Genomic DNA, 23925 nt, shown 5'->3' on the forward strand with positions numbered 1-23925 from the left:
GTAGCTATGCAAGATATGCATGTTTCATATGAGCATAATGAGGTCTGTCTTTCTTTTATACTCCTCCAAAAGTGTTTTAAGGTGGTTAAATATAAAATGAGTCAGAATTGTAATTATACATATTAATGTAACACAAAAGTATATTTGCTTGAGAACATCTTTGCCTACCAATAGAGGGAAGTTTGGAAAGATCTTAACTGAGAAGGCATTTTCTTACATTTCATAAAATGTGAAAAGTATTGTTAATAGGATCAGGAGAAGAATCTTGCTCAAAATCTTAAGGCTAGGCAAGTTCATAAGGGAAAATAGTTCCTGCATTACTTTACTAGCCATATATAATAACTAGCATTGCATCCAAAAATAAAACTAGTAATCAGTAAATCTGTTTTAATGAGCTTACTGTGAAGTCAGTATTCATGTATTGATCACAGTTAGCAGTTTGACAGCAGCACGCTGCAAAATTCCTAAACGCTTTTCAAATGTGCTGCATAGGATGCATCAATATAACCCAAAGCATTGTTTTCATTTTACAGGTGAGGACCTGATGCTGAGAAATAGCAACTTGCCCAAGATCACTTTGCAAATATCCCAAAAATAACATAGTCTATGCAAGCAATTTGACCACAGTTCAAGAGAGAGTAGAAGCAGAACGAAATCTTTTCTATTACTAGGTGAGCATTCTAGTGACAACATTCTATTACCTAAGGGATAGTCTTTTATGTTATTTAGTATTAAAGAACTATCTGCTGCTGTTGAATTGTGGTAACTGAAAAAACTCAGGTGTTCAGAAAATTCAGAATATTTTTTTTCCATTCTACAATTCATGGGAATTTCCAAGGAAAGCCACAACAATAATTATGAGAAATGAAAAAGCAACCTTTTTTTCTTTTTAGAAAGATTAAAGCAGAAAAAAAGAATGATACCTGATTTCCTTTTTTTAATGTTTATAACATTCTTTGTACTGTCAGTGGCTTTGACCTGAATAAATTACTGCATCTTCAAAACCAGCAATATATTAGTCTGGCAGTAGAGTAGTATGCAGCTTTGACTGATTGACGAAATTACAAAAAGACCTAACTTATGTATGCTTACTAATCTTGGTAGTGTAAAAATTCTTATGAGGCTGTTAGTACTGAGCATATGAACAACTCCCCTCCCCTCCCAAATTTTTCAGAGCCATGTTATCCTATTTTGTGCTTAGGGATATTAAGTAAATACATCATTTTGACATATCTTGGGTGATTTACAGATTTTTCCAAATAAACTGGAAAGAGGCTTACCAGAACTGCAACTGAAATGAGCACATAATGTAATGAGTATTGTACTTAAATTAAAAAATCCCTAATTTTCTTGAACGCATGAAAAAAGAGTTGGTTATTTGGGCTCATAAATGTTGCTTATATCAAAGCATTATCATTTTCTCATTTTCAAATATTAAATTTTAATGACTTGGAGCATTACGGCTCATTTACATAACTTTATAAATCTGAGTCATCGCTTACACAGAGTTTACATTTGTCTACAAGGGTCTGGCTGCAGCTGGGATTTTCCTTAAGGTCATGAAATACTAGTCAATATCAATGTATCTTTGTGATTGGAATAAGTTTTAACTAGACAATGGTGGAATGCCCGTCATTCTCAAAGATGGAGCTATTTAAAGCTAGTGAGTGTAGAACATTTGTTAGATTGATGGATCTTACTTTTTGGAAATTTTTCTGTTTTGAAATGAATGTGGAGATTATGTATGCTGATTTCAGTCCCTTTAGAGAGGAAATAAGGATTTTAAAATTCCAGATATAAAGCAGGTTCTGACCTGTCTTTACTCTGTCATTCAGAAGCCATGGGTAGATAGGTCTTAGTTGATTTAAACCTATTAAATTATGTGCTAGCATGACTGAATCCTTTGGCAATATTCCTCTTTTGGGTCTGCATCCTACTCCCCCCCCCATCCAATGGGCTCCCATTGAAAGGATTTTTTCTTTGGCCACCATCTTTTTCATCTTTCAATAAGTAAATAATTTCTGATCTGTAAATTGGGATGTCTTTTTTTTAGGGTTTTCACATCTGAGCTGCAAAACCTTAGATGATCTTTAGGGAGTTTTATCTGTTGATACCTATAGCTATAACATAGCTACAAGTCATCTGGAGCTCTGCATTTTAGCCTCACTTTTCAATAATTGAGGAGTCTTTGATCCAAATTCTAAATTCATTTTTAAAAATGAAACAGATTTTTTTTTCTTAATAGAAATTTGGCTTGACTTTTTAAGGCAGTGATTGTTTTGATACCTTTAAAAAAAGACTAGAAACTTAAAAATGGTTGTCAGGCTGGTTTATTATAAAATCTGTAAATTAAAATAGAGTGTGATATGATAATTAAAAATACCCATCAGTTTAAACAAGTTCAGACTTGGAATGGTAAAAAGCAAGAACAAGACATTTTAAACTCCTAGGAAAGTGAAAAGTTCTGGCATTGATAAAGAATAGCAGTTAGCTGATTGCCCCCCCCCCAAAGGAAATTCTATATATTAGATATAAGCTACACAAAGGGAAGGCTGCCTCTCTTGTTTTTTGTCATTCATATTTTCACATGGCATACAGAGAAAAGCAAATTATTTTAATGAGCAGGACAATTAACATGGCAATAGGTATCCCTTTAACTTACCATGTCCCACATTTCATAGAGCTTTAAAAACAAGCATTAATATATTGGTTTGGAAATTGACTGTAAGTAGTGACAGACTACTTATGATTAAGCTGACCAAATGGGATCTGCCTGGCCAAGGTAATTAGCTTCAGGTAAACTGTTTAATTCACTGCTCTAACTATGCTTCGGAAAGCAAAGTGACAGCACAAAGTTAGATCTAGGGCCACTTGATAATACGGACATGATCCATTAGGAAGACTTGAGATATTCTAGAATAGGTTGAACACAATCTTCTTGGACAGATGATCCATCTATCTTGTCAGGACAGATCAGTATTATCTGTCACTCAGAATATCATCAATTCCATACTTTGGTCCCTTTACATAATTTATATGGAAGCAGGAAGTGTATTTTCTTGCTTTGCTTCTCCTTATCTCAGCTTTTCAGTTACAATGCATTTCCATCAAGCAAGTTTGCCCTCCTTGGCCTTCTTTCAAAATAAGTAAAGCAATGGTGGAATGGAAAGAAAACATACAGCACTGAGGGTCTGTGGTATTAATTAAAAAAAGTAAAACGGAAGACATTATATTTTTTAACATAAGTTATCCCCACATCCAAGAAAATAAATTGTAAGGGAGAATATAATTTCTATTTAAGAACCCAAAGTTTATCTGTTTGGCATGGTGGAGATGAGATTTTAAAGTATTCTTATTCATCCCTATTATAAATTTAGAAGATTTATGGTGTTTCTAACCAAATAAATGCTGTTTTGCCACAGGAAGCAAAATATAGTGAATAAAAGAAAGCTTTTTCTCCCCCAGGTTGTATTATTCTTTTTCTGACCAAGAGTAGAAATAGAAATTACCTAGGTAGTGTTCAATGATATAGCTGTGTGATAAATTTTAGTTATTGCAAGAACTAAAAACACTGTTAAGAGGAAATCCAACAATTGTCAAGGGTAAGATACAAGCCTTATTTATAGTGGAAGCTATTATTTGATTCTTCTGCCTTTTTCTCCTTGCAAGATCTAGTCCTTAACACAATATACCACAGGATGTAGTAATCCCATGTCTTCCAACTAGGATGGCTTTAATGTAAGATTCAACAAATACACAGAGGAAAAACTGTTAGTGGTTATTGCGGTATATTATGTCACAGATTAGATATATCTCCAGACAATAGTGGAGTGAGAAATGGCTCTTTTGTGTGTTTGGGAGTTTCTCACAGCCATCTGATTGGCAATCATGGAAAGAGAATGTTGGAGTTCTCAGCTTGGTGTCTCCAAATGCGTTTTAACTAGAAATTCCAGATGTCTGTCCAATATGACTTTTGGCACGATCCCATTGGGATTTTCTTAGTGTGCACTACATTTCCCAAGAACACCAATTTCTGTGTAGTTTATATTTTGAACTGTTAAGAATAAAGCATCAGACTTAGTAAATAGCAATAGCACTTAGACTGATATACCATTTCACAGTGCTTTACAGCCCTCTCTAATCTGTAAAGAGTCAGCATATATTGCCCCCAACAATCTGGGTCCTCATTTTACTGACCTGGGAAGGATGAAAGGCTGAGTCGATCTTGAGCTGGTGTCAATCGAACACTTGACTGTGGGCAGACTGCAATACTGCATTCTAACCACTGGGCCTCACTGCTCCTAAAGAAAGAGGATTCTTTTGGAAGATTCTCTTTTGGGAAAATAAACCAGTGTATTTTCCTAGAAATAACTCTGGTAATGTTATTTTTGGTTTCTTAAGAATGACAGTTTTTATGATACTGAGATTTTTCAGAAATTTGGCAGTTCTCAGAAGACTACATGACTCATAAATCATTTTTCACATAGTTATATTTCATTTTAATCAAATTGTATTTAAACCTCAATGTTGCATCCTCTGGATTTCTTAAATTATAATACTAGTGTTGTTCTGGGATGATAGGAATTTGCAACCCAATATATTTAAGAAAACCAGCTAGTAGAATAGTAATCTAGACAATCTAATATAGCATTAACTACAATATTTACAGCATTACACCCACATTTTCTATGCTAAATAGAATATATAGTTCCCAAGTTGCTAAGCAGCTTGGTAACTTCCCAGGTTTTTTTAGTAAATTTATTATATGTTTATTATTTTGTTTTTAACATTTGTTATACTAGTAGAAATTCTTTCCTCACATAGAGGTTGGGCAAATCACAAAACAGGCAGACATGCTTTGGTAGCATTTTTCCTAGCATTTCAATTTTGTTTGCTTAGATTTTCAACAGGAAAGAAAAAAAATCTTTTTATGTATATGAGTTTAAGACGTCAGTATACAAAGATTTTATATATATGTTAATATCCAAAGATGCCTTCTTGGTGTTGAATTGATCTGAACTGAAAGGCATATTTTGAAACAGGAGTTTCTGATTTATCAATTTAGATTTCAATTGTAAACCCAGTTGCTTGAAAGTTTGTTGAAATTTCTTTTGAGAAACCATGGCACAGTGGTTAGAATGCAGTATTGCAGGCTAACCCTGCCCACACCCAGGAGTTAAATCCTGATTAGTACAAGGTTGACTTTCATCCTGCCAAGGTCAGTAAAATGAGGACCCAGATTGTTGGGGGCAATATGCTGACTCTGTAAACCACTTAGAGAAGGCTGTAAAGCACCGTGAAGCCGTCTATAAGTCTAAGTGCTATTGTGATTATATATTTTTTGCTGGAGATTTTCATTTTTATATTTCAGGAAATAATAATTACTCTGTTTGATTTTCTCCTACTAGCAGCACAAGAAGGACACTCTAATGGCTACATCCAGAAATGTAATACAAGTGATCCATTTCATCAAAGTGGTTTTGCCATGGGGACTTCAGATAAAAAGAGCTGCCAGTTTTAGCCATGCCTGCTATAAAAATATATCTTCAGATTTTGCTGCCAGAGCTCTTCCTGCAAACGCAGTGGAACTTTTTGGCCATACGTATCTCTCAGATAACTACAGTAATGTTACCCAAAAAATCCTTTCCAAGGTGGGGAGAAACTTGCACAACCAAAGAAATCATCCTTTGTGGTTGATTAAGGAACGTGTGAAAGACCACTTCTACAAGCAGTACTTGGTACGTTCTCGGACCCCACTGTTCTCAGTATATGATGATTTGTCTCCTGTGGTCACAGTAGAACAAAACTTCGATAGACTGCTTATTCCACAAGACCATCCAAGCAGGAAGAAAGGGGATAACTACTACTTAAATCATACTCACATGCTAAGAGCTCATACATCTGCCCACCAATGGGATTTGATACATGCTGGACTTGATGCTTTTTTGGTTGTGGGAGATGTTTATCGTCGTGATCAGGTTGATAGTACCCATTATCCAATCTTCCATCAAATGGAAGGAGTGCGACTCTTCTCCAGCCATGAAGTAAGTCTGATTTTTGTCTGACCATTAAGATAAGCCTGAATTGAAATATTATCTAGAAAAGCTTTCTCCACTTTTACAATCCATCAGTTTTACCCTCTCAACTAATATTCCAATTTGGCAATGGATTTTATATGTTTACCATATTAGGCAAGTTATAGACTTAAAATGTATGTGTGAAGTTAGGAGTAGGTGATCTTTGGTGATGGAATGGGACAAATCATTGCAGCCAGCTTGCCCTGATCAGCTCGCTGCAGGACAACTCACCACGGGACAACACTAACTGAGGGACAATTCAACAATTCAATTTTATTATTTAAAATCATTTTTAAAATATTTTATTTTTTGTCATTCACGTTTCATTTTGTCCTTCCTTTAGCATCTTTTCTTTAATGATTCTTTCCCACGATTTCTTTGGTATTAATGTAATTCTTGTCCCGTGGCAAATTGGCCCACGGTGAGTTGGCCGTGGAAAGTTATCCTGTGGTGAATTGGCCATGGCAAGTTCTCTGCAGCAGGCTGGCTATGGCGAGTTGGCCATGGTGAGTTGATCGCGATGAGTTGTCATAGATCGCTTTGGTGATCTTTAGATGCTTCTAAACTATACCTACCAATATCAATCTAAGCCAGTATAGCCATAATGAGGAACTAAAAGTCAATAATACTTGGAAGGCTAAAAATCTTCTACTCCAGAATTAAAACTACATTTATTTTGTAATACTGTATGCAAATGCTATATGAGAAATAACTTTCTCAGCATTATAAAAGATAGAATGTACAGTATCTGATATATACTGGGCTGACTGCTCTGATAATCAGCTTCTGTCTTGTGACAAAACCATTACATGGAAAATTACATTGGCTGTGCTTATAATATGATTTGTTTCTTGGAGGACAAATATTTTTCCTTCTAATTAATTTCTTTAATAGAATCATGCATTGGTTTTGGCTTGATTGGCTACATTTGCATGAAACATGTACTCCTGGATCATATCGTCCTAATAGTTTATGCCAATGAAGTGTTAGTAGCGTTTCTCATTTTGTCTTATTTCCAAGTTCATTCATTTTCTCCTGAGAGTGATTGAGTTATTATTGCTGTATGTTAACATCTGATGTATTCTGAGCCAAGTTTGTTAAGCACTTGGCTGGGCAAATATGTTTTAATTATATTGCTACTGTATGGGTTTTGAAAAGTATATGGAGGGATTCCACTTTCTACAAAAAATTCAAATATTGGAAGCATTTAAAATGTATGACTCTTATTTTATTTAAAGACCCTCTACTTTCTCTCTTGATTATTTGAGGCTTGGAACATATTTCTCTGGTAAGTAGAGTGACTTTTTCTTTTCTGAAGACAAGAAATACACGGTGATGTGGTCCACGCGGTAAAGTGTTACGAAGGTTTAAAACAAAGCAAAAAACTAAGTTTGACCAGTGGCTAAAGCTTCCTGGGTGAGAAATAATGAAGGAGGATAGTTGATGTCCTATTTTAGATTTCTTAAAGCATTTGATTATCTATTGTTGATGAGAGATTACTATATTGTATAATTCTTATGAGTGGTATTCCTAGAAGTTACAAAGGATATCTTAGTCATAGAGGCTTGTAGTTAGAGTTGAAAAGCAAATTTTGATGCATATCCAGAAGTTTGGGATAGTAACTATTGTCCTCCTATCCTCTTTGGATCTTGATCTGTCATGATCAAGCATGTCTTTAGTGTATTATCATGATTCACTTCATGGTCATATAGCATTCACTTAAAATCTGCATGGCGACTGTCTCTTACAGATTAGGCACTGCATTTTTCCAGGAAGCTTCCTCCTTTACTTAGTTAATGATTAGTTTGGGTGTAGCCGATGCTTTAAAAGAGTTAGAGACGAAACAATATGTTGCTACCCTTAAGTTATATTATTAGTTTTAAACATGCATTTACCAGTTTACAATGCATTACAAACATAAGCCTGTTGGCTAGCTTATGTTGGGAACAGCTGTTCTTTATGTTGTTGCTTTTCTCCTTCATTAAGCACTTTTCTTTTCCTAACAAGGCATGGGGGATAGGGTCTTTTATTTCTCCCCAGGCCATTTTTCAGCAGACTGATTTGACAATCAGAGTAAAGGCTGTGGGGCGGGGACAGGATGGGAGACATGAACCAGAGAGAAGGCAATTGCTGGGAGAGAAAAGAAGAGAAAGGAGAATGAAGGAGGTGGTGTCTCTTCCTCCAGAGTGGATTGCTCCCCCCCCCCCGCCGCTTTCTTTTTTATTGTTATTGTTTTATTTATTGCTATTGGATCAGTGTATAATTGGCTTATCTGTTACTTTTCTGAGGACCAGGGTAATATGGTAAAAAAAAAAATTCAGTACAATAAATTGTACAATGTATGATGAGGAGACTCATTCCATATTTCAAAACCATGGTATTGCTTGGTTTGTATTGAGTTTATGTTAACACTGGGTTGGTCTCCTTCTTGGACTAAGACTTATTCTTGGCAGTTTCTCAAAGGACAAGAAATGTATTTATTTGGATCATAGCTCACTTTTCTGTGAAGAAGCTTAATGTGGCATATGTTCACACCACATGATGGCTAGAAAAAAGAGCCAGAACTGGATGAATGTAAGAATACTTCTCGATAATGATAGACTATTATCAGACTCTTCTCTTTATATGTTTTGCTTTTATCCCCATGGTTATTATTAATATTTTCTTTACTAAAAACCCCAGGTGATGGAACCCATAGTTCTTCACTATTAAATGATTACCTGCAGCCTTCTTTTTCTGTTGCAGCTTTTCCAATAAGCCTTGGAAACAGATGTGGCTGCTTTAATGAATTACAGACAGGATATTCTAATTTGAAGGACAACTGGTATTTTTTTTACTTATTTTGTTTTGCTCTAGAGTGAATTAATGGGAACGGAACTGAATACTTATGCCTCAGAGAAATTTCTCTTAAGTCACCTGCTAGAGCATTCCACTTAATGCAATTATACATGCATGAAGAAGTTAATATAAACTGGGTGGATAAAAAGAGGTACTACTAAACTAAACTGAGCTCAGTTGAGCACCTATTTCTGATGACTAGTCAGTATTTATATTGCTACTGGTACCTGAAACAATGTACCTCTCAATAGTTGAGAAGATGAACTGGAATATTCAACTCATAACTGGCACTTTTGCTTCCTTTCAGCATTTTCTTGAAATAAACAACTAGAAAACTTTGACTTGTTCAGCATGGTAGTCTTATGTTGTTAAATGTCTTCTGTGGTAGATTCTGTTTCATGAGTAAATATCTGATATATGCACTAATATAATGCATCAACTCTAGGATACATTTCCACACTGAAACAGAATCATAGCCTTCAATACACAGGGAGGCTATTAAAAACCCAGTATTGGCTGCCAATTTGTTTTTCTCCCTAATGCTTCTGGCATATTATAGAGCACTCTGATTTTCTGTTGTTCTTTGAACTTCTACAATCTCTATTTTCTTTTGTGTCAAATTAGATCACTAAAGCAAAGAGGAAGAGCTAAAAAAAATACATCTACAAGAAGAAAGGAGCAGAATGTATTCCTGTGCGTGCTTCTCTCCCCCCCACCCCCCTATTTCTCTCCCTTTATTTTTCCTGGTCTATTTCTAATAAATCATTTTACTTCAATGTATTATCATCTCAAGTTGAATGCCTCTAAACATGTGCACATTTCTTAATTAAGCAAATAAATTAGTTTTCCCTGAAAATATTAGGGTGAATGGCACAGCGATTTATTTAATTTCAGTGCAGTTTCTTAATGGGAAATGAGAGAGAGAGAGAGAGAGAGAGAGAGAGAGAGAGAATAGCAATACCACTTAGACTTATATACCGCTTCACAGTGCTATACAGCATTCTAAGTGGTTTACAGAGTCAGCCTATTGCCCCCAACAATCTGGGTCATTTTACCAACCTCAGAAGGATGGAAGACTGAGTCAACCTTTTTTTAAATTATTTTTATTAGAGTTTTACAAAAAATTTTTTTACAAAACATCCCCAAAACCCACCCACCCCAATCCCCCCTCCCCCCACTTCCCAGAGCTGAATACAGGGTCATAAATATAATAATCATATTCTAACTAAAATTATCCATTATAAAATTAACCAAATTCATAATGTGCTTTAACTCCCCTTTAACATTGATACATTCAAATTAATAAAAACATAATAATACGCTGGATCATGGAGAAAGCTAGAGAGTTCCAGAAAAACATCTACTTCTGCTTCATTGACTATGCTAAAGCCTTTGATTGTGTGGATCATAACAAACTGTGGCAAGTCCTTAAAGAGATGGGCATACCAGACCATCTTATTTGTCTCTTGAGAAACCTATATGCGGGCCAAGAAGCAACAGTGAGAACTGGACACGGAACCACTGATTGGTTCAAAATTGGGAAAGGAGTCCAGCAAGGCTGTATACTGTCGCCTTGCTTATTTAACTTATATGCAGAGCACATCATGAGAAAGGCAGGGCTAGATGAATCAAAAGTTGGAATTAAGATTGCCGGAAGAAACATCAACAACCTAAGATATGCAGATGATACCACTCTAATGGCAGAAAGTGAAGAGGAACTAAAGAGCCTCTTGTTGCGAGTGAAGAAGGAGAGTGCAAAACTTGGGTTGAAACTAAACATTAAGAAAACCAAGATCATGGCATCTGGCCCTCTCAATTCCTGGCAAATAGATGGGGAAGAAATGGAGGTAGTGACAGATTTTATTTTCCTGGGCTCCAAGATCACTGCAGATGGGGACTGTAGCCAAGAAATTAAAAGACGCTTGCTCCTTGGGAGGAAAGCCATGACAAATCTAGACAGCACACTAAAAAGCAGAGACATCACCCTGTCAACAAAAGTGTGTATAGTCAAGGCTATGGTCTTCCCAGTTGCAATGTATGGCAGTGAAAGCTGGACCATAAGAAAGGCTGAGCGCCACAGAATTGAAGCCTTTGAACTATGGTGCTGGAGAAGACTCCTGCGAGTCCCTTGGACTGCAAGGCGATCAAACTGGTCAGTCCTAGAGGAGATCAACCCTGACTGCTCTTTAGAAGGCCAGATCCTGAAGCTAAAACTCAAATACTTTGGCCACCTAATGAGAAGGAAGGACTCACTGGAGAAGAGCCTAATGCTGGGAAAGATTGAGGGCAATAGAAGAAGGGGATGACAGAGAATGAGCTGGCTGGATGGAGTCACTGAAGCAGTAGGCGTGAGCTTAAATGGACTCCAGAAGATGGTAGAGGACAGGAAGGCCTGGAGGAACATTGTCCATAGGGTCGCGATGGGTCGGATACGACTTCGCAACTAACAACAATAATAATAACTTAAACAAAAATATAATCAATACTAATACTAAAGTTAATAAAAATCTAAAATCTACTCATAAGCTAAATGGAATTTTTTAGTCCCATATTTATTCTGAATATAATCTATCCATCTCCTCCAAACTGAAATATATCTTTCTTGCGAATGATCCTTCAAATAAGCAGAAATCTTAGACATTTCTGCAAGATTCGATACCTTAACTACCCATTCTTCTATAGAAGGTAAACTATCCTTCTTCCAATATTGTCCCACCAGTAACCGTGCTGCTGTTATCAAGTTCAACATCAAATTAATTTCTTTAGTATCACAATCTACAACAATACCCAATAAAAACAATTGTGGAGAAAACTTTATCTTTCTCTTAAAAATCTTTTGAATGTTCCACCAAATTTTAATCCAAAAAGCTTTTATATTTCTGCAAGTCCACCACATATGAAAATAAGTAGCATCTAAACTACCGCATCTCCAGCATTTAGACTGTAGGTTAGGATACATGTTAGACAACTTTTTGGGATCCAAATGCCATCTATAAAACATTTTATAAGAAGACTGAGTCAACCTTCAGCTCATCAAGATCAAACTCCTGGCAGGGGGCAAGATTAGCCTGCAACACTGCACTTTAACCACTAAACCACGATGGCTAGGAGACATACAAAGCATGTAATTAGAATTTCATATTTCTTTATAAATATTCTCATATTTTGGAAACTTAATAATGATATTGATTCCCTCTCTTCCCACTTAAGAGAAGCTTTTGTTTTTGGAAGTGAAAAGGAGTATAACATTTTTAGCTCAGCAAATACAGCTATGTGATGGTGCTGGTGCTGGTGATAGTAATATGATATCAAGCTGGTATCATCTCTTAGCAACCATGTAGATATTCTCCAGAATGGTCTCTCCCCAAGCTGGTCCCTCATGTCTTCCAATAGTGCATCCTTTGCTACTATAATAAAACAATTTTGCTATTAGCTATCTTCTTCACTTTCTTCTATCCCAGCATTACAGACTTCTACAGCTGAAAATCCAGTACTTCATGTAATGTGTCTAACCCAGGTGTAGGCAACCTCGGCTCTTTTATGACTCATGGACTTCAACTCCCAAAATTCCTCAGTCAGCATAGCTGACTGAGGAATTCTGGGAGTTGAAGTCCATGAGTCATAAAAGAGCCAAGGTTGCCTACCCCTGGTCTAACCCAATCAATAGTAAATACAGTGACAATAAATAAAGGAGAATATTTGTAACTCAGAATTGAAATGATGAGTCATCATGCTAGTCTAGGACTAGCAATAGCACTTAAACTTACATACCACTTCACAGTGCTTTACAGCCCTCTCTAGGCGGTTTACAGAGTCAGCATATTGCCCCCAACAATCTGGGTCCTCATTTTACCAACCTTGGAAGTATGGAGGGATGAGTCAACTTTGAGCTGGTCAGGATTGAACTCCTGGCAATGGACAGAGTTAGCCTGCAATAACTGCATTCTAACCATTGCACCAGAACAACTTTAATAGCACTGATGATGTTACCTAATTTGGGTATTGAAATGTCTGCAAGAAAACAACTAAGCTCAAAGAACATCAAGGACCCCACAGTGACAGTCTGGGATTTGATTAGACAACTTATATCAACATGTATGAAATTACATCCAATGTAGAGAAAGTTCCAGGCTGTAACATAATAAACTTCAATGTTTTTATTTCCTGCTGACAAAGCTGCAACAGAGTAAGGAATATTGTAGATAAGTCAAAAATAAAGTCTCCCTCAAGTCAAGCTTGACTTCTGGTGATAATATAGAGATGTCCATGAAGTTTTATTGGCAAGTAAATAAATGGTTTGCCACTGTGCTCTAGAATCTTTTTCAGCTTCCTAATAGACTCAATTACCCCTGGATTTCCAGTAAGCTCCTGTCTAAGTACTTAACATTTCCATCTCTATTTAGCTCTTTTCAAGATGCACCAGGTTCTGCTAAGTATTGCCACCTGCTGTGATATGTTGTCAGGAATTTGCTTTAAATCCTGGCACCAGAAGGAATTATGTTCCCAAAGTAATTGGACTAGCAGTTGTAGAAGTCAAATTTTAAATAGTTGACTTTTAAACAATGGAGTTATTTGTCCCAATGTATCACATGTTTTTTTTAAATATAACTTTGAAAGACTGTATAACTAAACCCCTCCATCTCTTATTAAATATAATACTCTTATTAAATATAATTACTCTCTCCACCAGAGGGGGCTACTGGAAACACAAAGAGTGATAGCATATTGCAGACTAAAAACACTCGTTTTAGGTGATGCCAATCATTTGTAAACTTTGGGTAAGCTTTGCCAAGGGGATGTGATATAATTATTCTGATAACTTTTGACTGATAACATAAGACATCTAAAATTAATAGACCAGATAATGTATTGATCAGCTATTATTTCCATTAGTGCGACATAATTGAGTAAATAAAAAAAAAATCTCAATGCAGAAAGTGGCAGAAATTCAATAATAGAGATAAGTCAGTAGAGGTAGAGAAGGAAGGTGGGGAATGGAATTCTTTTAAGGAAAATCCAGATAAGTAGGAAATCATAGGAATTGGATACTTTTCTCAGCCAGATGCATTTTCCCTTTCCTTCTTACTATTGTCAATTACTGAAATAGAAACATGCTGCTGTTGTATTAAATGGTGTTTGCTACCTTTTCCAGAGGGAGAGGGAGAGAGAAAATGTGAAAGAGCATGTAATTCCACCAATAAAATTTTCTTGGCATTTTCTGAATTAGATTGCATGACTGCTTCATGAATTGGCGATTGCAAACAGGCTTTAGCTTTTGAGCAAGTCCTTCTCCTTTCATCTGAAACCATACCTTGAACCAAGTTACAGATTTGATTTCAATGGAAGGTTATGATGGTTTGTAGCAACTGTAGTTGGGCCAATCTTAATATAACAATGCACCATGCTACTGAGTTTGTTCATCATCCCGTAGATGTCACATGTTTGTCACATGACTGTTGCCCAAGCGATCACTAGAGAGCACTAATTCTGCTTGATGGCCAATGGGGAATTCTATTTTGTACGTATAATCTTGGATTGAGGTTTTCTTTCTTCTTTTACAGTTTTATATTAGTTGGGTAGCTTTTCACCTCATGGCACTTCAGGTTTGTGTTTGAGAAGCAGCAAAAGCTGATAGAGTAATACAGGTGGAGATCACTTTGATGTCATAAGATTATTGTTTCTTTTATCTTTGTATTGCTAAAGTTTCAACACAATACACAGTATCTTGGGCACTCAAGATATTGATGATACTTGTAATGCACGAGTGTCAAACCCGCAACGTCATGTGACATGTCGCGACATATCGCGACTTTTTTCCCAATGCCGGCAATGGGGTGGATGCGGTTTTGGCGTGACACATCCGGTCCATGGGCTGGCAGTTTGACACCCCTGTTGTAATGGAATAAAGGAGGTTCTCTTTTCATTGTTGAATTCCTTTTGAGATAAACCAGTATACGTAGAATTTAAACACTTAGTGTCAGCATCTCTTTTCTTCTGAACATAAAAAAGGGAAGACCCGGAAGTTGCCCTCTGAGTGAGATTCAAGCTGCTGGTGATGACCTATAAAGCCCTACATGGCATGGGTCCGGATTATCTTAGGGAGCACCTGCTGCCAGCATCAACTTCCCATCGTCCTGTGCGCTCCCATAGAGAGGTTCTCCTTAGGGTGCCGCCGGTTAGGGAGTGCCGGCGGGTGATCCCCAGAGGGAGGGCATTCTCTGTGAGCGCGCCTGCCCTTTGGAATGATTTACCTGTGGAACTCCGGACGGCCCCCGATCTGCGTTCATTTCGCCGGGACCTGAAAACCTGGCTTTTCGATTTATCAGGCCTGGACTGAAGGGGTTTTAGCTTTTTAAACATTGTTTTAATTGCTGGGCTTAATTAATTTATTTTATTTTAATTTTATACTATCTTTATATTGTATTTTATGCTGCCCTGTAAACCGCCCTGAGTCCTTCGGGAATAGGGCGGTATAGAAATCTAATTAAATAAAAAATAAATAAATAAATAAATAAATAAATAAATAAATAAATAAATAAATAAATAAATAAATAAATATAGGACACTTAACTACCTGGGAGTGAGGATAATTCCAATAGCTTTCAGGCCTTTGCTCTTGGGCACAGCTAAATGACTGCAGTAAACATTTCTAATGCATTTTAAGGCATATAGAAGTGGAAAATTATCTCAGCCAAATTAGGAGTTTACAGCATGAAAAATCAGTCAGGATTGAATTTTATCAGTTTGCCTTGACAGGTAATCAACTAAGGCAGGGGTCTGCAACCCCCCCCCCCAGGTCCGTGGACCAGTACCGGGCCGCGACATGCCAGCAAGCAGTCTGCACAAACAAGCAAAGTGTCAGAATCCATTTATTTATTTTATTAGATTTATATACCGCCCTTTCCCGAAAGACTCAGGGCAGTTTACAGGGTATTTAAAAACCAAAGCAATACAAAATACAAAAGTTAAAAAAAAATTAAAAAAGATTAAATTATCCCTAAAAATAAAAACCCCATTTAAAAATTCTCAGCCTGGGCCGGAGAGCTCAAAGAGCCAGGTCTTCAGGTCCCGGCGGAATGAACGAAGGTCAGGGGCAGTCCTAAGCTCCACAGGCAGCTGGTTCCAGAGGGCAGGCGCACCCACATTTATATCATATTCATAAATGTATGTTTAAAACATTATTCCATGGATCCTGCCATCTCCCGAGGAGGAGGGAACGAATGTGTATTGAGCCTGTATTAGGCATTTCAAGGGAAAAGAGAAGCCTTTTGAACTGGGGGAACAAAAGGGGGGGTTAGGGTAGGAGCATCTGGCTTGTGTCACGGAAGAGAGCAATAAACATAAAAGGTCCTAAGTTCCTTTTTCCCACGAGAGGGATGATATGAGGTAAATGATGGGGGACTGACCAAATGGGGTTAAGGGGGGGTTGAACTGGGAACTCTTTATAAGGGTTTAGTTTGTACAACAATATTAAGTCCTGTCTTGTATTCCTACAACCAAGCATGTCATAGTAAAGATTTCTTTTGGACTAAGATTTGGCTCCAAGAGTTTTGTCTTCCTAAGACGTGGTTTGGGGTGGGTCCTGACACAAAGCCCCATCTGTAGGATGCAGGCAGCACACAAAACCACGCACCCTCTGGTCCGCAGAAAAACCTCTCTCCATAGAACCGGTCCCTGGTGCCTAAAAGGTTGGGGACCTCTGAACTAAGGTATACTGAACTCTGGAAGTAAATATTATTAACATATTGTGAGTTAATAATTAAAACGATGAATTACAACTTTTGAAAGATGGCTCATGCCCTTTCTGAAAGCCTTTTAGCTACTGGAATTTGCTGACTGAATTCATATAATATAAACAATCTCTATATTTGATGGGCTCTGGATTGAAAGATTCAGTGATTACATTGAAAAGTGATGTAGCTTCATGTCCAAAGTAATTTGTGTTGTTTTCTTCCTAAACTAAAAGTTCCGGCTGTAAGCAGCAGAAGGTATTCTATTATTAACAAAGCAACTTGAGTACTTGCTCATTCAATGACAGTGGAGGGCCAGGTGTGATGTTACAGTGTTTTTATTTTTGGTCTGTCTCAAACAGTGATTATAATGGTAGGAAATATTCTTCTTCCTCCACAAGTTGTGCATGATTGTCATTGTTAATCCATCAGCTAGGAGGCTGTTCTGCATTAGTTTCGGACTGAGTAGATTGATTTAATTATGGATTCTTCCCCATTTAAAGGAAAATTGACATATTACATGTGCTAAATTCGTCAGCCAAATATTAGAAAACAGCAAATGTAGGTATGTTGAGTTAGTAGAGGTGAATGATTGGCGCGCTTAAGGAGAATTCATAATAATAATAATAATAATAATAATAATAATAATAATAATAATAATAATAATAAGAAGAAGAAGAAGAAGAAGAAGAAGAAGAAGAAGAAGAAAAGAAGAAGAAGAAGAAGAAGAAGAAGAAGAAGAAGAAGAAGAAGAAGAAGAAGAAGAAGAAGAAGAAGAAGAAGAAGAAGAAGAAGAAGAAGTTGGAAGGGACCTTGGAGGTCATCTAGTCCAAGCCCCTGCTCAGGCAGGAAACCCCATACCATTTCAGGCAAATGGCTGTCCAGTCTCTTCTAAAAAACCTCCAGTGTTGGAGCATTCACAACCTCTGGAGGCAGGTTATTTCATTGATTAAATAATTAAATGGCTTTATAAAGCTAAAATTGTTGCTTCATCTTGAGAAATAATTGTAGATCCCTACAAAACTCTAAACAATAATATGTATATAGACGTCACTGCTATTTTTTTATTATCTGAAATAAATATACATGATCTTATGAAAAGAAAAAAAATATCCCCATTGTGCCAAAGTGGTGATTATATCAAATTATGTATAAATATTAAAATTGCTTTTGGTTACTATCTTTGCAATAGCACCAGTACAGATAGCCCTTGACTTACAACAGTTCATTTAGTGACTGTTCAAAGTTACAACAGCATCGGAAAAAGTGACATGACCATTTTTCACAGTTACTTTCAGTGCAAAAACATTCTTTAAGGTAAACAATGCCTCGAAGTTCTTTCGAAGAGTTTCATCTGTCGGAACCATGACAGTTATGACCTTTGAAGCGTTCCCATAATCATGTGATCAAAATTCAGTTGCTTGACAACCGGTTCATACTTATGAACGTTGCTCTGTCCCAAGGCCATGCAATCCCCTTTTGCAGCCTTCTGACCAGCAAAGTTAATGGGGAAGCCAGATTCACTTAACAACCAGGTTACTAACTTATCAACCGCAGTGATTCTGTTAACAACTGTGGAAGGAAAGGTTGTAAAACTCACTTAACAAATGTCTCACTTAACAAATGTCTCACTTAACCACAGAAATTTTGGGCTCAATTGTGATCATACAGGACTACCTGTACCTTTGGCAACTATCCTCTGGAGCATTCGCCTAGTGCACCTGTGGTACATCGGATGTCTATATGAGCCCACTCAAGACTGCAAACCTTGGAATGGCTGTTCTCTCTTTGGTCACCTTACATAATGGAATGTGTGAATGGCCAAAGTCAATAGGGAAGCCGGATTCACTTAACAATAATGCTGTTACTAATTTAACAACTGTGGCAAGAATTTGGGGCAAAGCTTACTTAACAACCATCTCTCTTAGCAAGAGAAATTTGGGGCTCAGTGCAGTCATAAGTCGAGGACTACCTGTACCCCAATTCCTAGATGTGGGCATATCAGGGGGGAGGACCCTTGATTGGGGAAAGCTACCGTCAACCTTACAAGATACTGCAGGCAAGAAGCACAGCCAGAGGAGCTAATTGTACTTTATTGCAAGGTAACATTAACAGAATCTTACAAGTCTGAAAGTACATCTCTCCCCTGCCTCTTTTTTCAGGCCGAGGAACTAGGAGAGGTTCTTTCTTGGTTGTTTGCCCGCCCACATTCCTGCTGTAGGCGAAGTTGCTTTTTACTTGATGGTTCCCTAGGCTGCGTCTCTTCTCCCTGTCTCCCAAGGTCATTCCCACATACCGCTACAGATACAGATATTTTGGTGAAGTCCTGTTGCTTAGTATGTAAAGTGAGCTGGAAAGCTCTAATTAAAATCTCAACTTAGAAATATATTTGCTTAAGTGACCCGAGGCAAGCATTGATGCTTAGGTCAGTTTCTGCAGATTGGGAAAACATTGACTCGATTTCTAAAAAAAGGAACTTTCTAGAGCAGGGGTGTCAAACTCAATTTCATTGAGGGCCGCATCAACACTGCAGTTGCCCTCAGGGGGCCGGGTGGGTATGGTCAGGGTGGGCGTGGCCTACTGGGTGGACGTGGATAGAGTGCGTATGGCCTACTGGGTGGGCATGGCCAACTCTACATCATTCGCATCAAGGGTGCCTATGGGGCCTGGGCAGGAGTGGGACAGATGTGAGGGTCTCTGGCAGAAGGAGGGTCTCTGGGCCAGGGCCAAGGCAGTGGGGGCCGTTCCCTCACTGTTTCCAGGATGGCTTCACGGGCCACATGAAACCACTTTGCGGGCCGGATCCAGCCCCTGGGCCTTGTGTTTGACATGTCTGTTCTAGAGTGTTACTGAAGTTCAGATAACATATTGGATATATCTAAAGGAAAAAAGGAAAAAAATGGGAATCTCCTTCATAGACTTTATTTATAAGGATTATCACAACCATGTATGTGAAATGCTTTGAACAAACAGGGCTAATTGCTCCTAATTGTCTTTTATATTAATAAACAGTTGTTCAGCAATGTCAGTGATGGAGAAAATTGTTGCTTGTTTGAACAAGGACACCGTACATCAGATAAGCAAGGGATGCATACCATGGAAGCAGCAAAGGTTGTGGAATACAATTTGAAAATGACACTCACAAATCTTGTGGCTCATCTCTTTGGCGATGGTATGTACCTCACAAATCAATCAAATGGCCTCTGCTAAGGGTACAGTGTATTTATCAGAATCATGCACTCTATCAGCTAGTAACAATAGATATCAGCTAATTACTGTAAGCGATAACTTGTAGCAATTGCTGCAGAATCTTTAGGAACACTAATCTCAAATTTACACATTAGTGATGTCTCCAGATTATATGTTCATAGAAGCAGAATGTCAATTAACACATAGTAGCAGTAGGTTCATCCAGGTATGTACCACATTATGCTGACGGTCCTTGTTTAGCAACTGCGTCATTTAGTGACTGTTAGCAACTGTTCGCAACCTTTGCAGGTCTGAAAAGCAAAGGAAAACTAAAATAAGATCATAAACACAGTTGCAGTTTCACTTAATGACTGCTTGCTTAATGACCAAGTTGCCATCCTAAATTGTGGTCATTAAATAAGGATTACCTGTAATAATATCATTATATTCATCTAAGTATTTAAGAAGAGCTATGAGCAGCAGTCCTTTCTCATAACAAAATACTGCTTTCTACAGTTCAATGATATTATGCTGGTTTTAATGCATGAAGATTTATGACCATACCCATTTGAATCCAGTAAGCATAAATGCACATATTGTTATATTTTTGATGTATTGTTTTATATTCCAGATTAACTTGTAGTTGAGGACATACATATTCAATTCTGAAGTGTAAATTTTAAAAAAACATTAATAACATGTACTAAAGTTGCAATACCATATAACTAGCTAGTGTGGTCTGATGCCTTTGTTGAGAGCAATATATCTCTGAGTGTCAGAAAAATCATTTTGGAATTATGGGAGCTGCAGTCCTCACATCAGAAGGGGGCACTTGAACAAAGAAAATGTACTAGAAAGCCAAGTATGATGAATTTAAGCCAGCAAAACTATTCTTAAAGTATATTTAAAAATATAACATATAAATAAATAATTTCTATGAACATTAGAATTCATGCAAGATATTGGCAAGATTTGAAATTGTTGGGGTATATTTTTATCATAGATCTAGCAAAGAACATTTTAATTTAAACTCCTACACAAGAAAGTGTTAGCAACTTCTTTATTTTTGTGGTATATGCATACTTTTTGTTTCTTCTTTTCATAGTCAGCTCCAGTCTCAACTATTTTTTATTCATGTTACATAAACTGAAAATAAATGTCAGACTGAACATAGGGCACTTGATGATAAATATTTCCTTTGGTTCTGTGTCATGGGATTACCTATTTTTAGATTAATTGTCAGTTTATGTTCAAATTATACTTTAAAACCATATTTTCAGCAAAATATAAAAAGCCAAGATTCTCAGGATGTAGATATTGTTTCTTTGTTTTCAATTGCATACAGTGAATGCAATGCTGGTTACAGTATTTACCATTAGTTCAATATGGTTTTAAATATTTGACCTTTTCAGATGATGTTTCTAATGGCTTTTTAGGGCCATTATAAACTGGATGTATGCCATAGATTAGCATAGATACTCAGGTTTTAATACTTCATTTGGGCATGAAGCATGTTGTACACCAGTCACAATAATTTTGCTTAAGATAAAGTTAGAATAGAAGAAGGTTATGTGTGCCATTTTGAAATGAAACAAACCACATGGTTAAAAAGAAACTCTTCATCTGAAAAAGAGCAGGACTCGAAAGAGAGAGACACTCAGCTTCATTTACCTCAAAAGGAAAGGGAAAGAATAAGTTGTTCTGTTTTTCATACCTTCTATTTATCCAACTTTCTTTCTGTATATAGAAATTTCTTTGTGCCATTTGGTTGACAGAGCATGTTACAGATAACATGGAAACATATATCAGTGTTTATAGATAATTTTTATTTGTCACACCATTGTATGTAATATTCATACAGAGGCACAAGTTAGGAAAGAAGAGCTTGGAATTTAAAATGGACTACAAAGAAATTTATTTGGTAAAAGATATTTTAGGTAATAATTTAAAAAATAGAGTGGATAAAAAAATCACTATTATCAACACTATCTCTCCACTACTGCTTGTCATTGCATTGATGCCTCTGTCAACAATACAGTACTGAATAACTGAGGCCACGGCTATCAAACATCAAAAAACATCTGCCAGGCTATCCCACCTCCTTTACATGAATTATTTGAAGCTGTGTGGAAATGGAATTGCTGCTCAATGCTGTCTGTATATGCAGCCAAGATATTGCGGTGGAGTTTTGACTGGACAAATGTGCCACCCTCACTATTAATAGGAAAAATAGTGAAAACTGAAGGAATCAAGTTGCCCTATGGAAATAACATCAAGAATCTGTAGTGAAAAAAGACCACTATAAATACCTGGATATCTATCACATTGAAGTCAAGAAGAAGGTTAATAGTGAATACATCAGAAGAGAGAAGATCCTAAAGCCCAATCTCAGTGGTGATCATACCATTGAGGTGATTAACATCTGAGCAATTCCAGCCATTAGATGTATAGCTTAAATAGTGGACTGGGTTCAAGCTGAAGTAGAAATCCTGGATAGGAAGACCAGAAAAATAATAACAATGAATCATGCCAGTAATGTTGACATCTCTATTTACCAAGGAGCATAAAGGAGCATAAAGAAGAAGAAGAAAAAGGACATTGGAAGATTATCTGAAGGACAGTATAGAAGAGCCATTGAAGCCAGTACACTATGAAGGCTTGCTGATTACCAAAGACACCAAATTTGCCTATAAGAAAGTTTAACATCTACATAAAATCACTGGGGGAGATCACCCCATCATGGGGTGTACATCTCTGTCTGTGATGAGTTAAGTGATTCTGTGACCTCTCATTGTGCCTAAAGGCTGTTGGATGGGGTGCAACAGGCTAAAACTGAACCCTGACAAGATGGCTCTTGGAGAGGGTTAGGATAGGAAGGCAGAGAAGGTCATTGGTCCCATCCATTAGGGATGTACATCTGGTGGGACTACAGAAAAGAGCATTCTCAGGGGTGGCCCTTTGCTATTGGACATCCTTCCCCAGGAGGTATAATTAATCCTCACCTTGTGGCTTTTCCAAAAGGCTCAAAAGACATGTTTTGTCAGTGGACCTGAGGACTCTGAATGGAGATAGAGACGTTCAAGTGTTATGATATTTAACGTTGTGGATTTTAATGTAGGCTGCCCAGAGCCACCTGCATATGAACTGGGCAATCATACAGATACATTTAATAAAAACAATTAACCATTATTATTATATAAACATCATCTATATCTCTGGGGAGATGTTAGTTATTTCCAGTTTACTGCTCACAACAAAATTACCTGTTTTGCCCATGTTCTTGGATTAAGCCATGTGGTTGCTGGAATTTAACAAGTAACTGATTAAAGGGTGCTTAAATTGCATAAAGGCTTTTTCCCATTAGAGAAGGCATAGCTCTTTCTCCTATCCCACCTCTTCCACACAATCCAAGATACATTACCTTACACACAAAGTATTGTCAATTATGTGGCTATTTACTTTTTATGGCTTGCAGGTATTGATGCCATTAAAAGGAAGGTAAACTTTTCTTAGGGTATACTACAGAGCAATGTATCATTTAATCCCATCTTTTCTTTTTGGCTTATATTTTTTATTATAACCACTCCAGGACTCAAGATTAGATGGGTGGACTGCTATTTTCCATTTACTCATCCTTCCTTTGAGATGGAGATCTACTTTCAAGGAGAATGGATGGAGGTCTTGGGTTGTGGGGTCATGGAGCAGCAGCTAGTTAACTCAGGTATGAAAATTCCTTTTGCTTCGTTGACATCTCTTTAGCAAAGACTTCCAGTGCAATCAGTTTTCACAGCCCAGCATGCTGCCTTCATTTGCAGCATGCTCTTATATACACCTGCAGATCGGCATTAGTAACAGTGGTTGCTAACAACTTAGAGACAGAGAATAAACCTAGATTCTGAATGCCGAAGTTGCTACATTAATTGGTAAATTAAAAACTAACACTGAGGCTGAACTATTCACTAGTGGTAGTAAGTAATTTTTTCTCTTTATGATTGAATAATGTATGGATTATATTGTTTGCACAGAAGTATGTAAATATACTTACATGTCCTAATAGAATAGTATAGCTATAGGAAAACTACTGAATTCTA

General features: G+C 37.1%; 1 protein-coding gene across 10 annotated transcripts in view; it reads left to right on the forward strand.

Annotated features, from left to right (window-relative positions):
- FARS2 (phenylalanyl-tRNA synthetase 2, mitochondrial) overlaps window positions 1-23925 on the forward strand; it is a 224925-nt gene that overhangs the window by 56181 nt on the left and 144819 nt on the right. For 7 of the 10 annotated variants that reach the window (XR_014025978.1, XM_081324194.1, XM_081324195.1 and 4 more), the window contains exons 2-5: window positions 534-671; window positions 5409-6044; window positions 19658-19817; window positions 23424-23555. Coding sequence is in view for 9 of the 10 variants with exons in the window: in XM_081324194.1 (XP_081180320.1) it covers window positions 5430-6044; window positions 19658-19817; window positions 23424-23555 (907 nt within the window). In the remaining variant the exon portion in view is untranslated. The remainder of the gene's footprint in view (window positions 1-533; window positions 672-5408; window positions 6045-19657; window positions 19818-23423; window positions 23556-23925) is intronic. The other 3 variants (XM_081324197.1, XM_081324200.1, XM_081324201.1) reach the window with 3 other exon arrangements.

Source organism: Vipera berus (assembly GCF_964194415.1).
Source record: "Vipera berus genome assembly, chromosome: 3".
NCBI lineage: Eukaryota > Metazoa > Chordata > Lepidosauria > Squamata > Viperidae > Vipera > Vipera berus.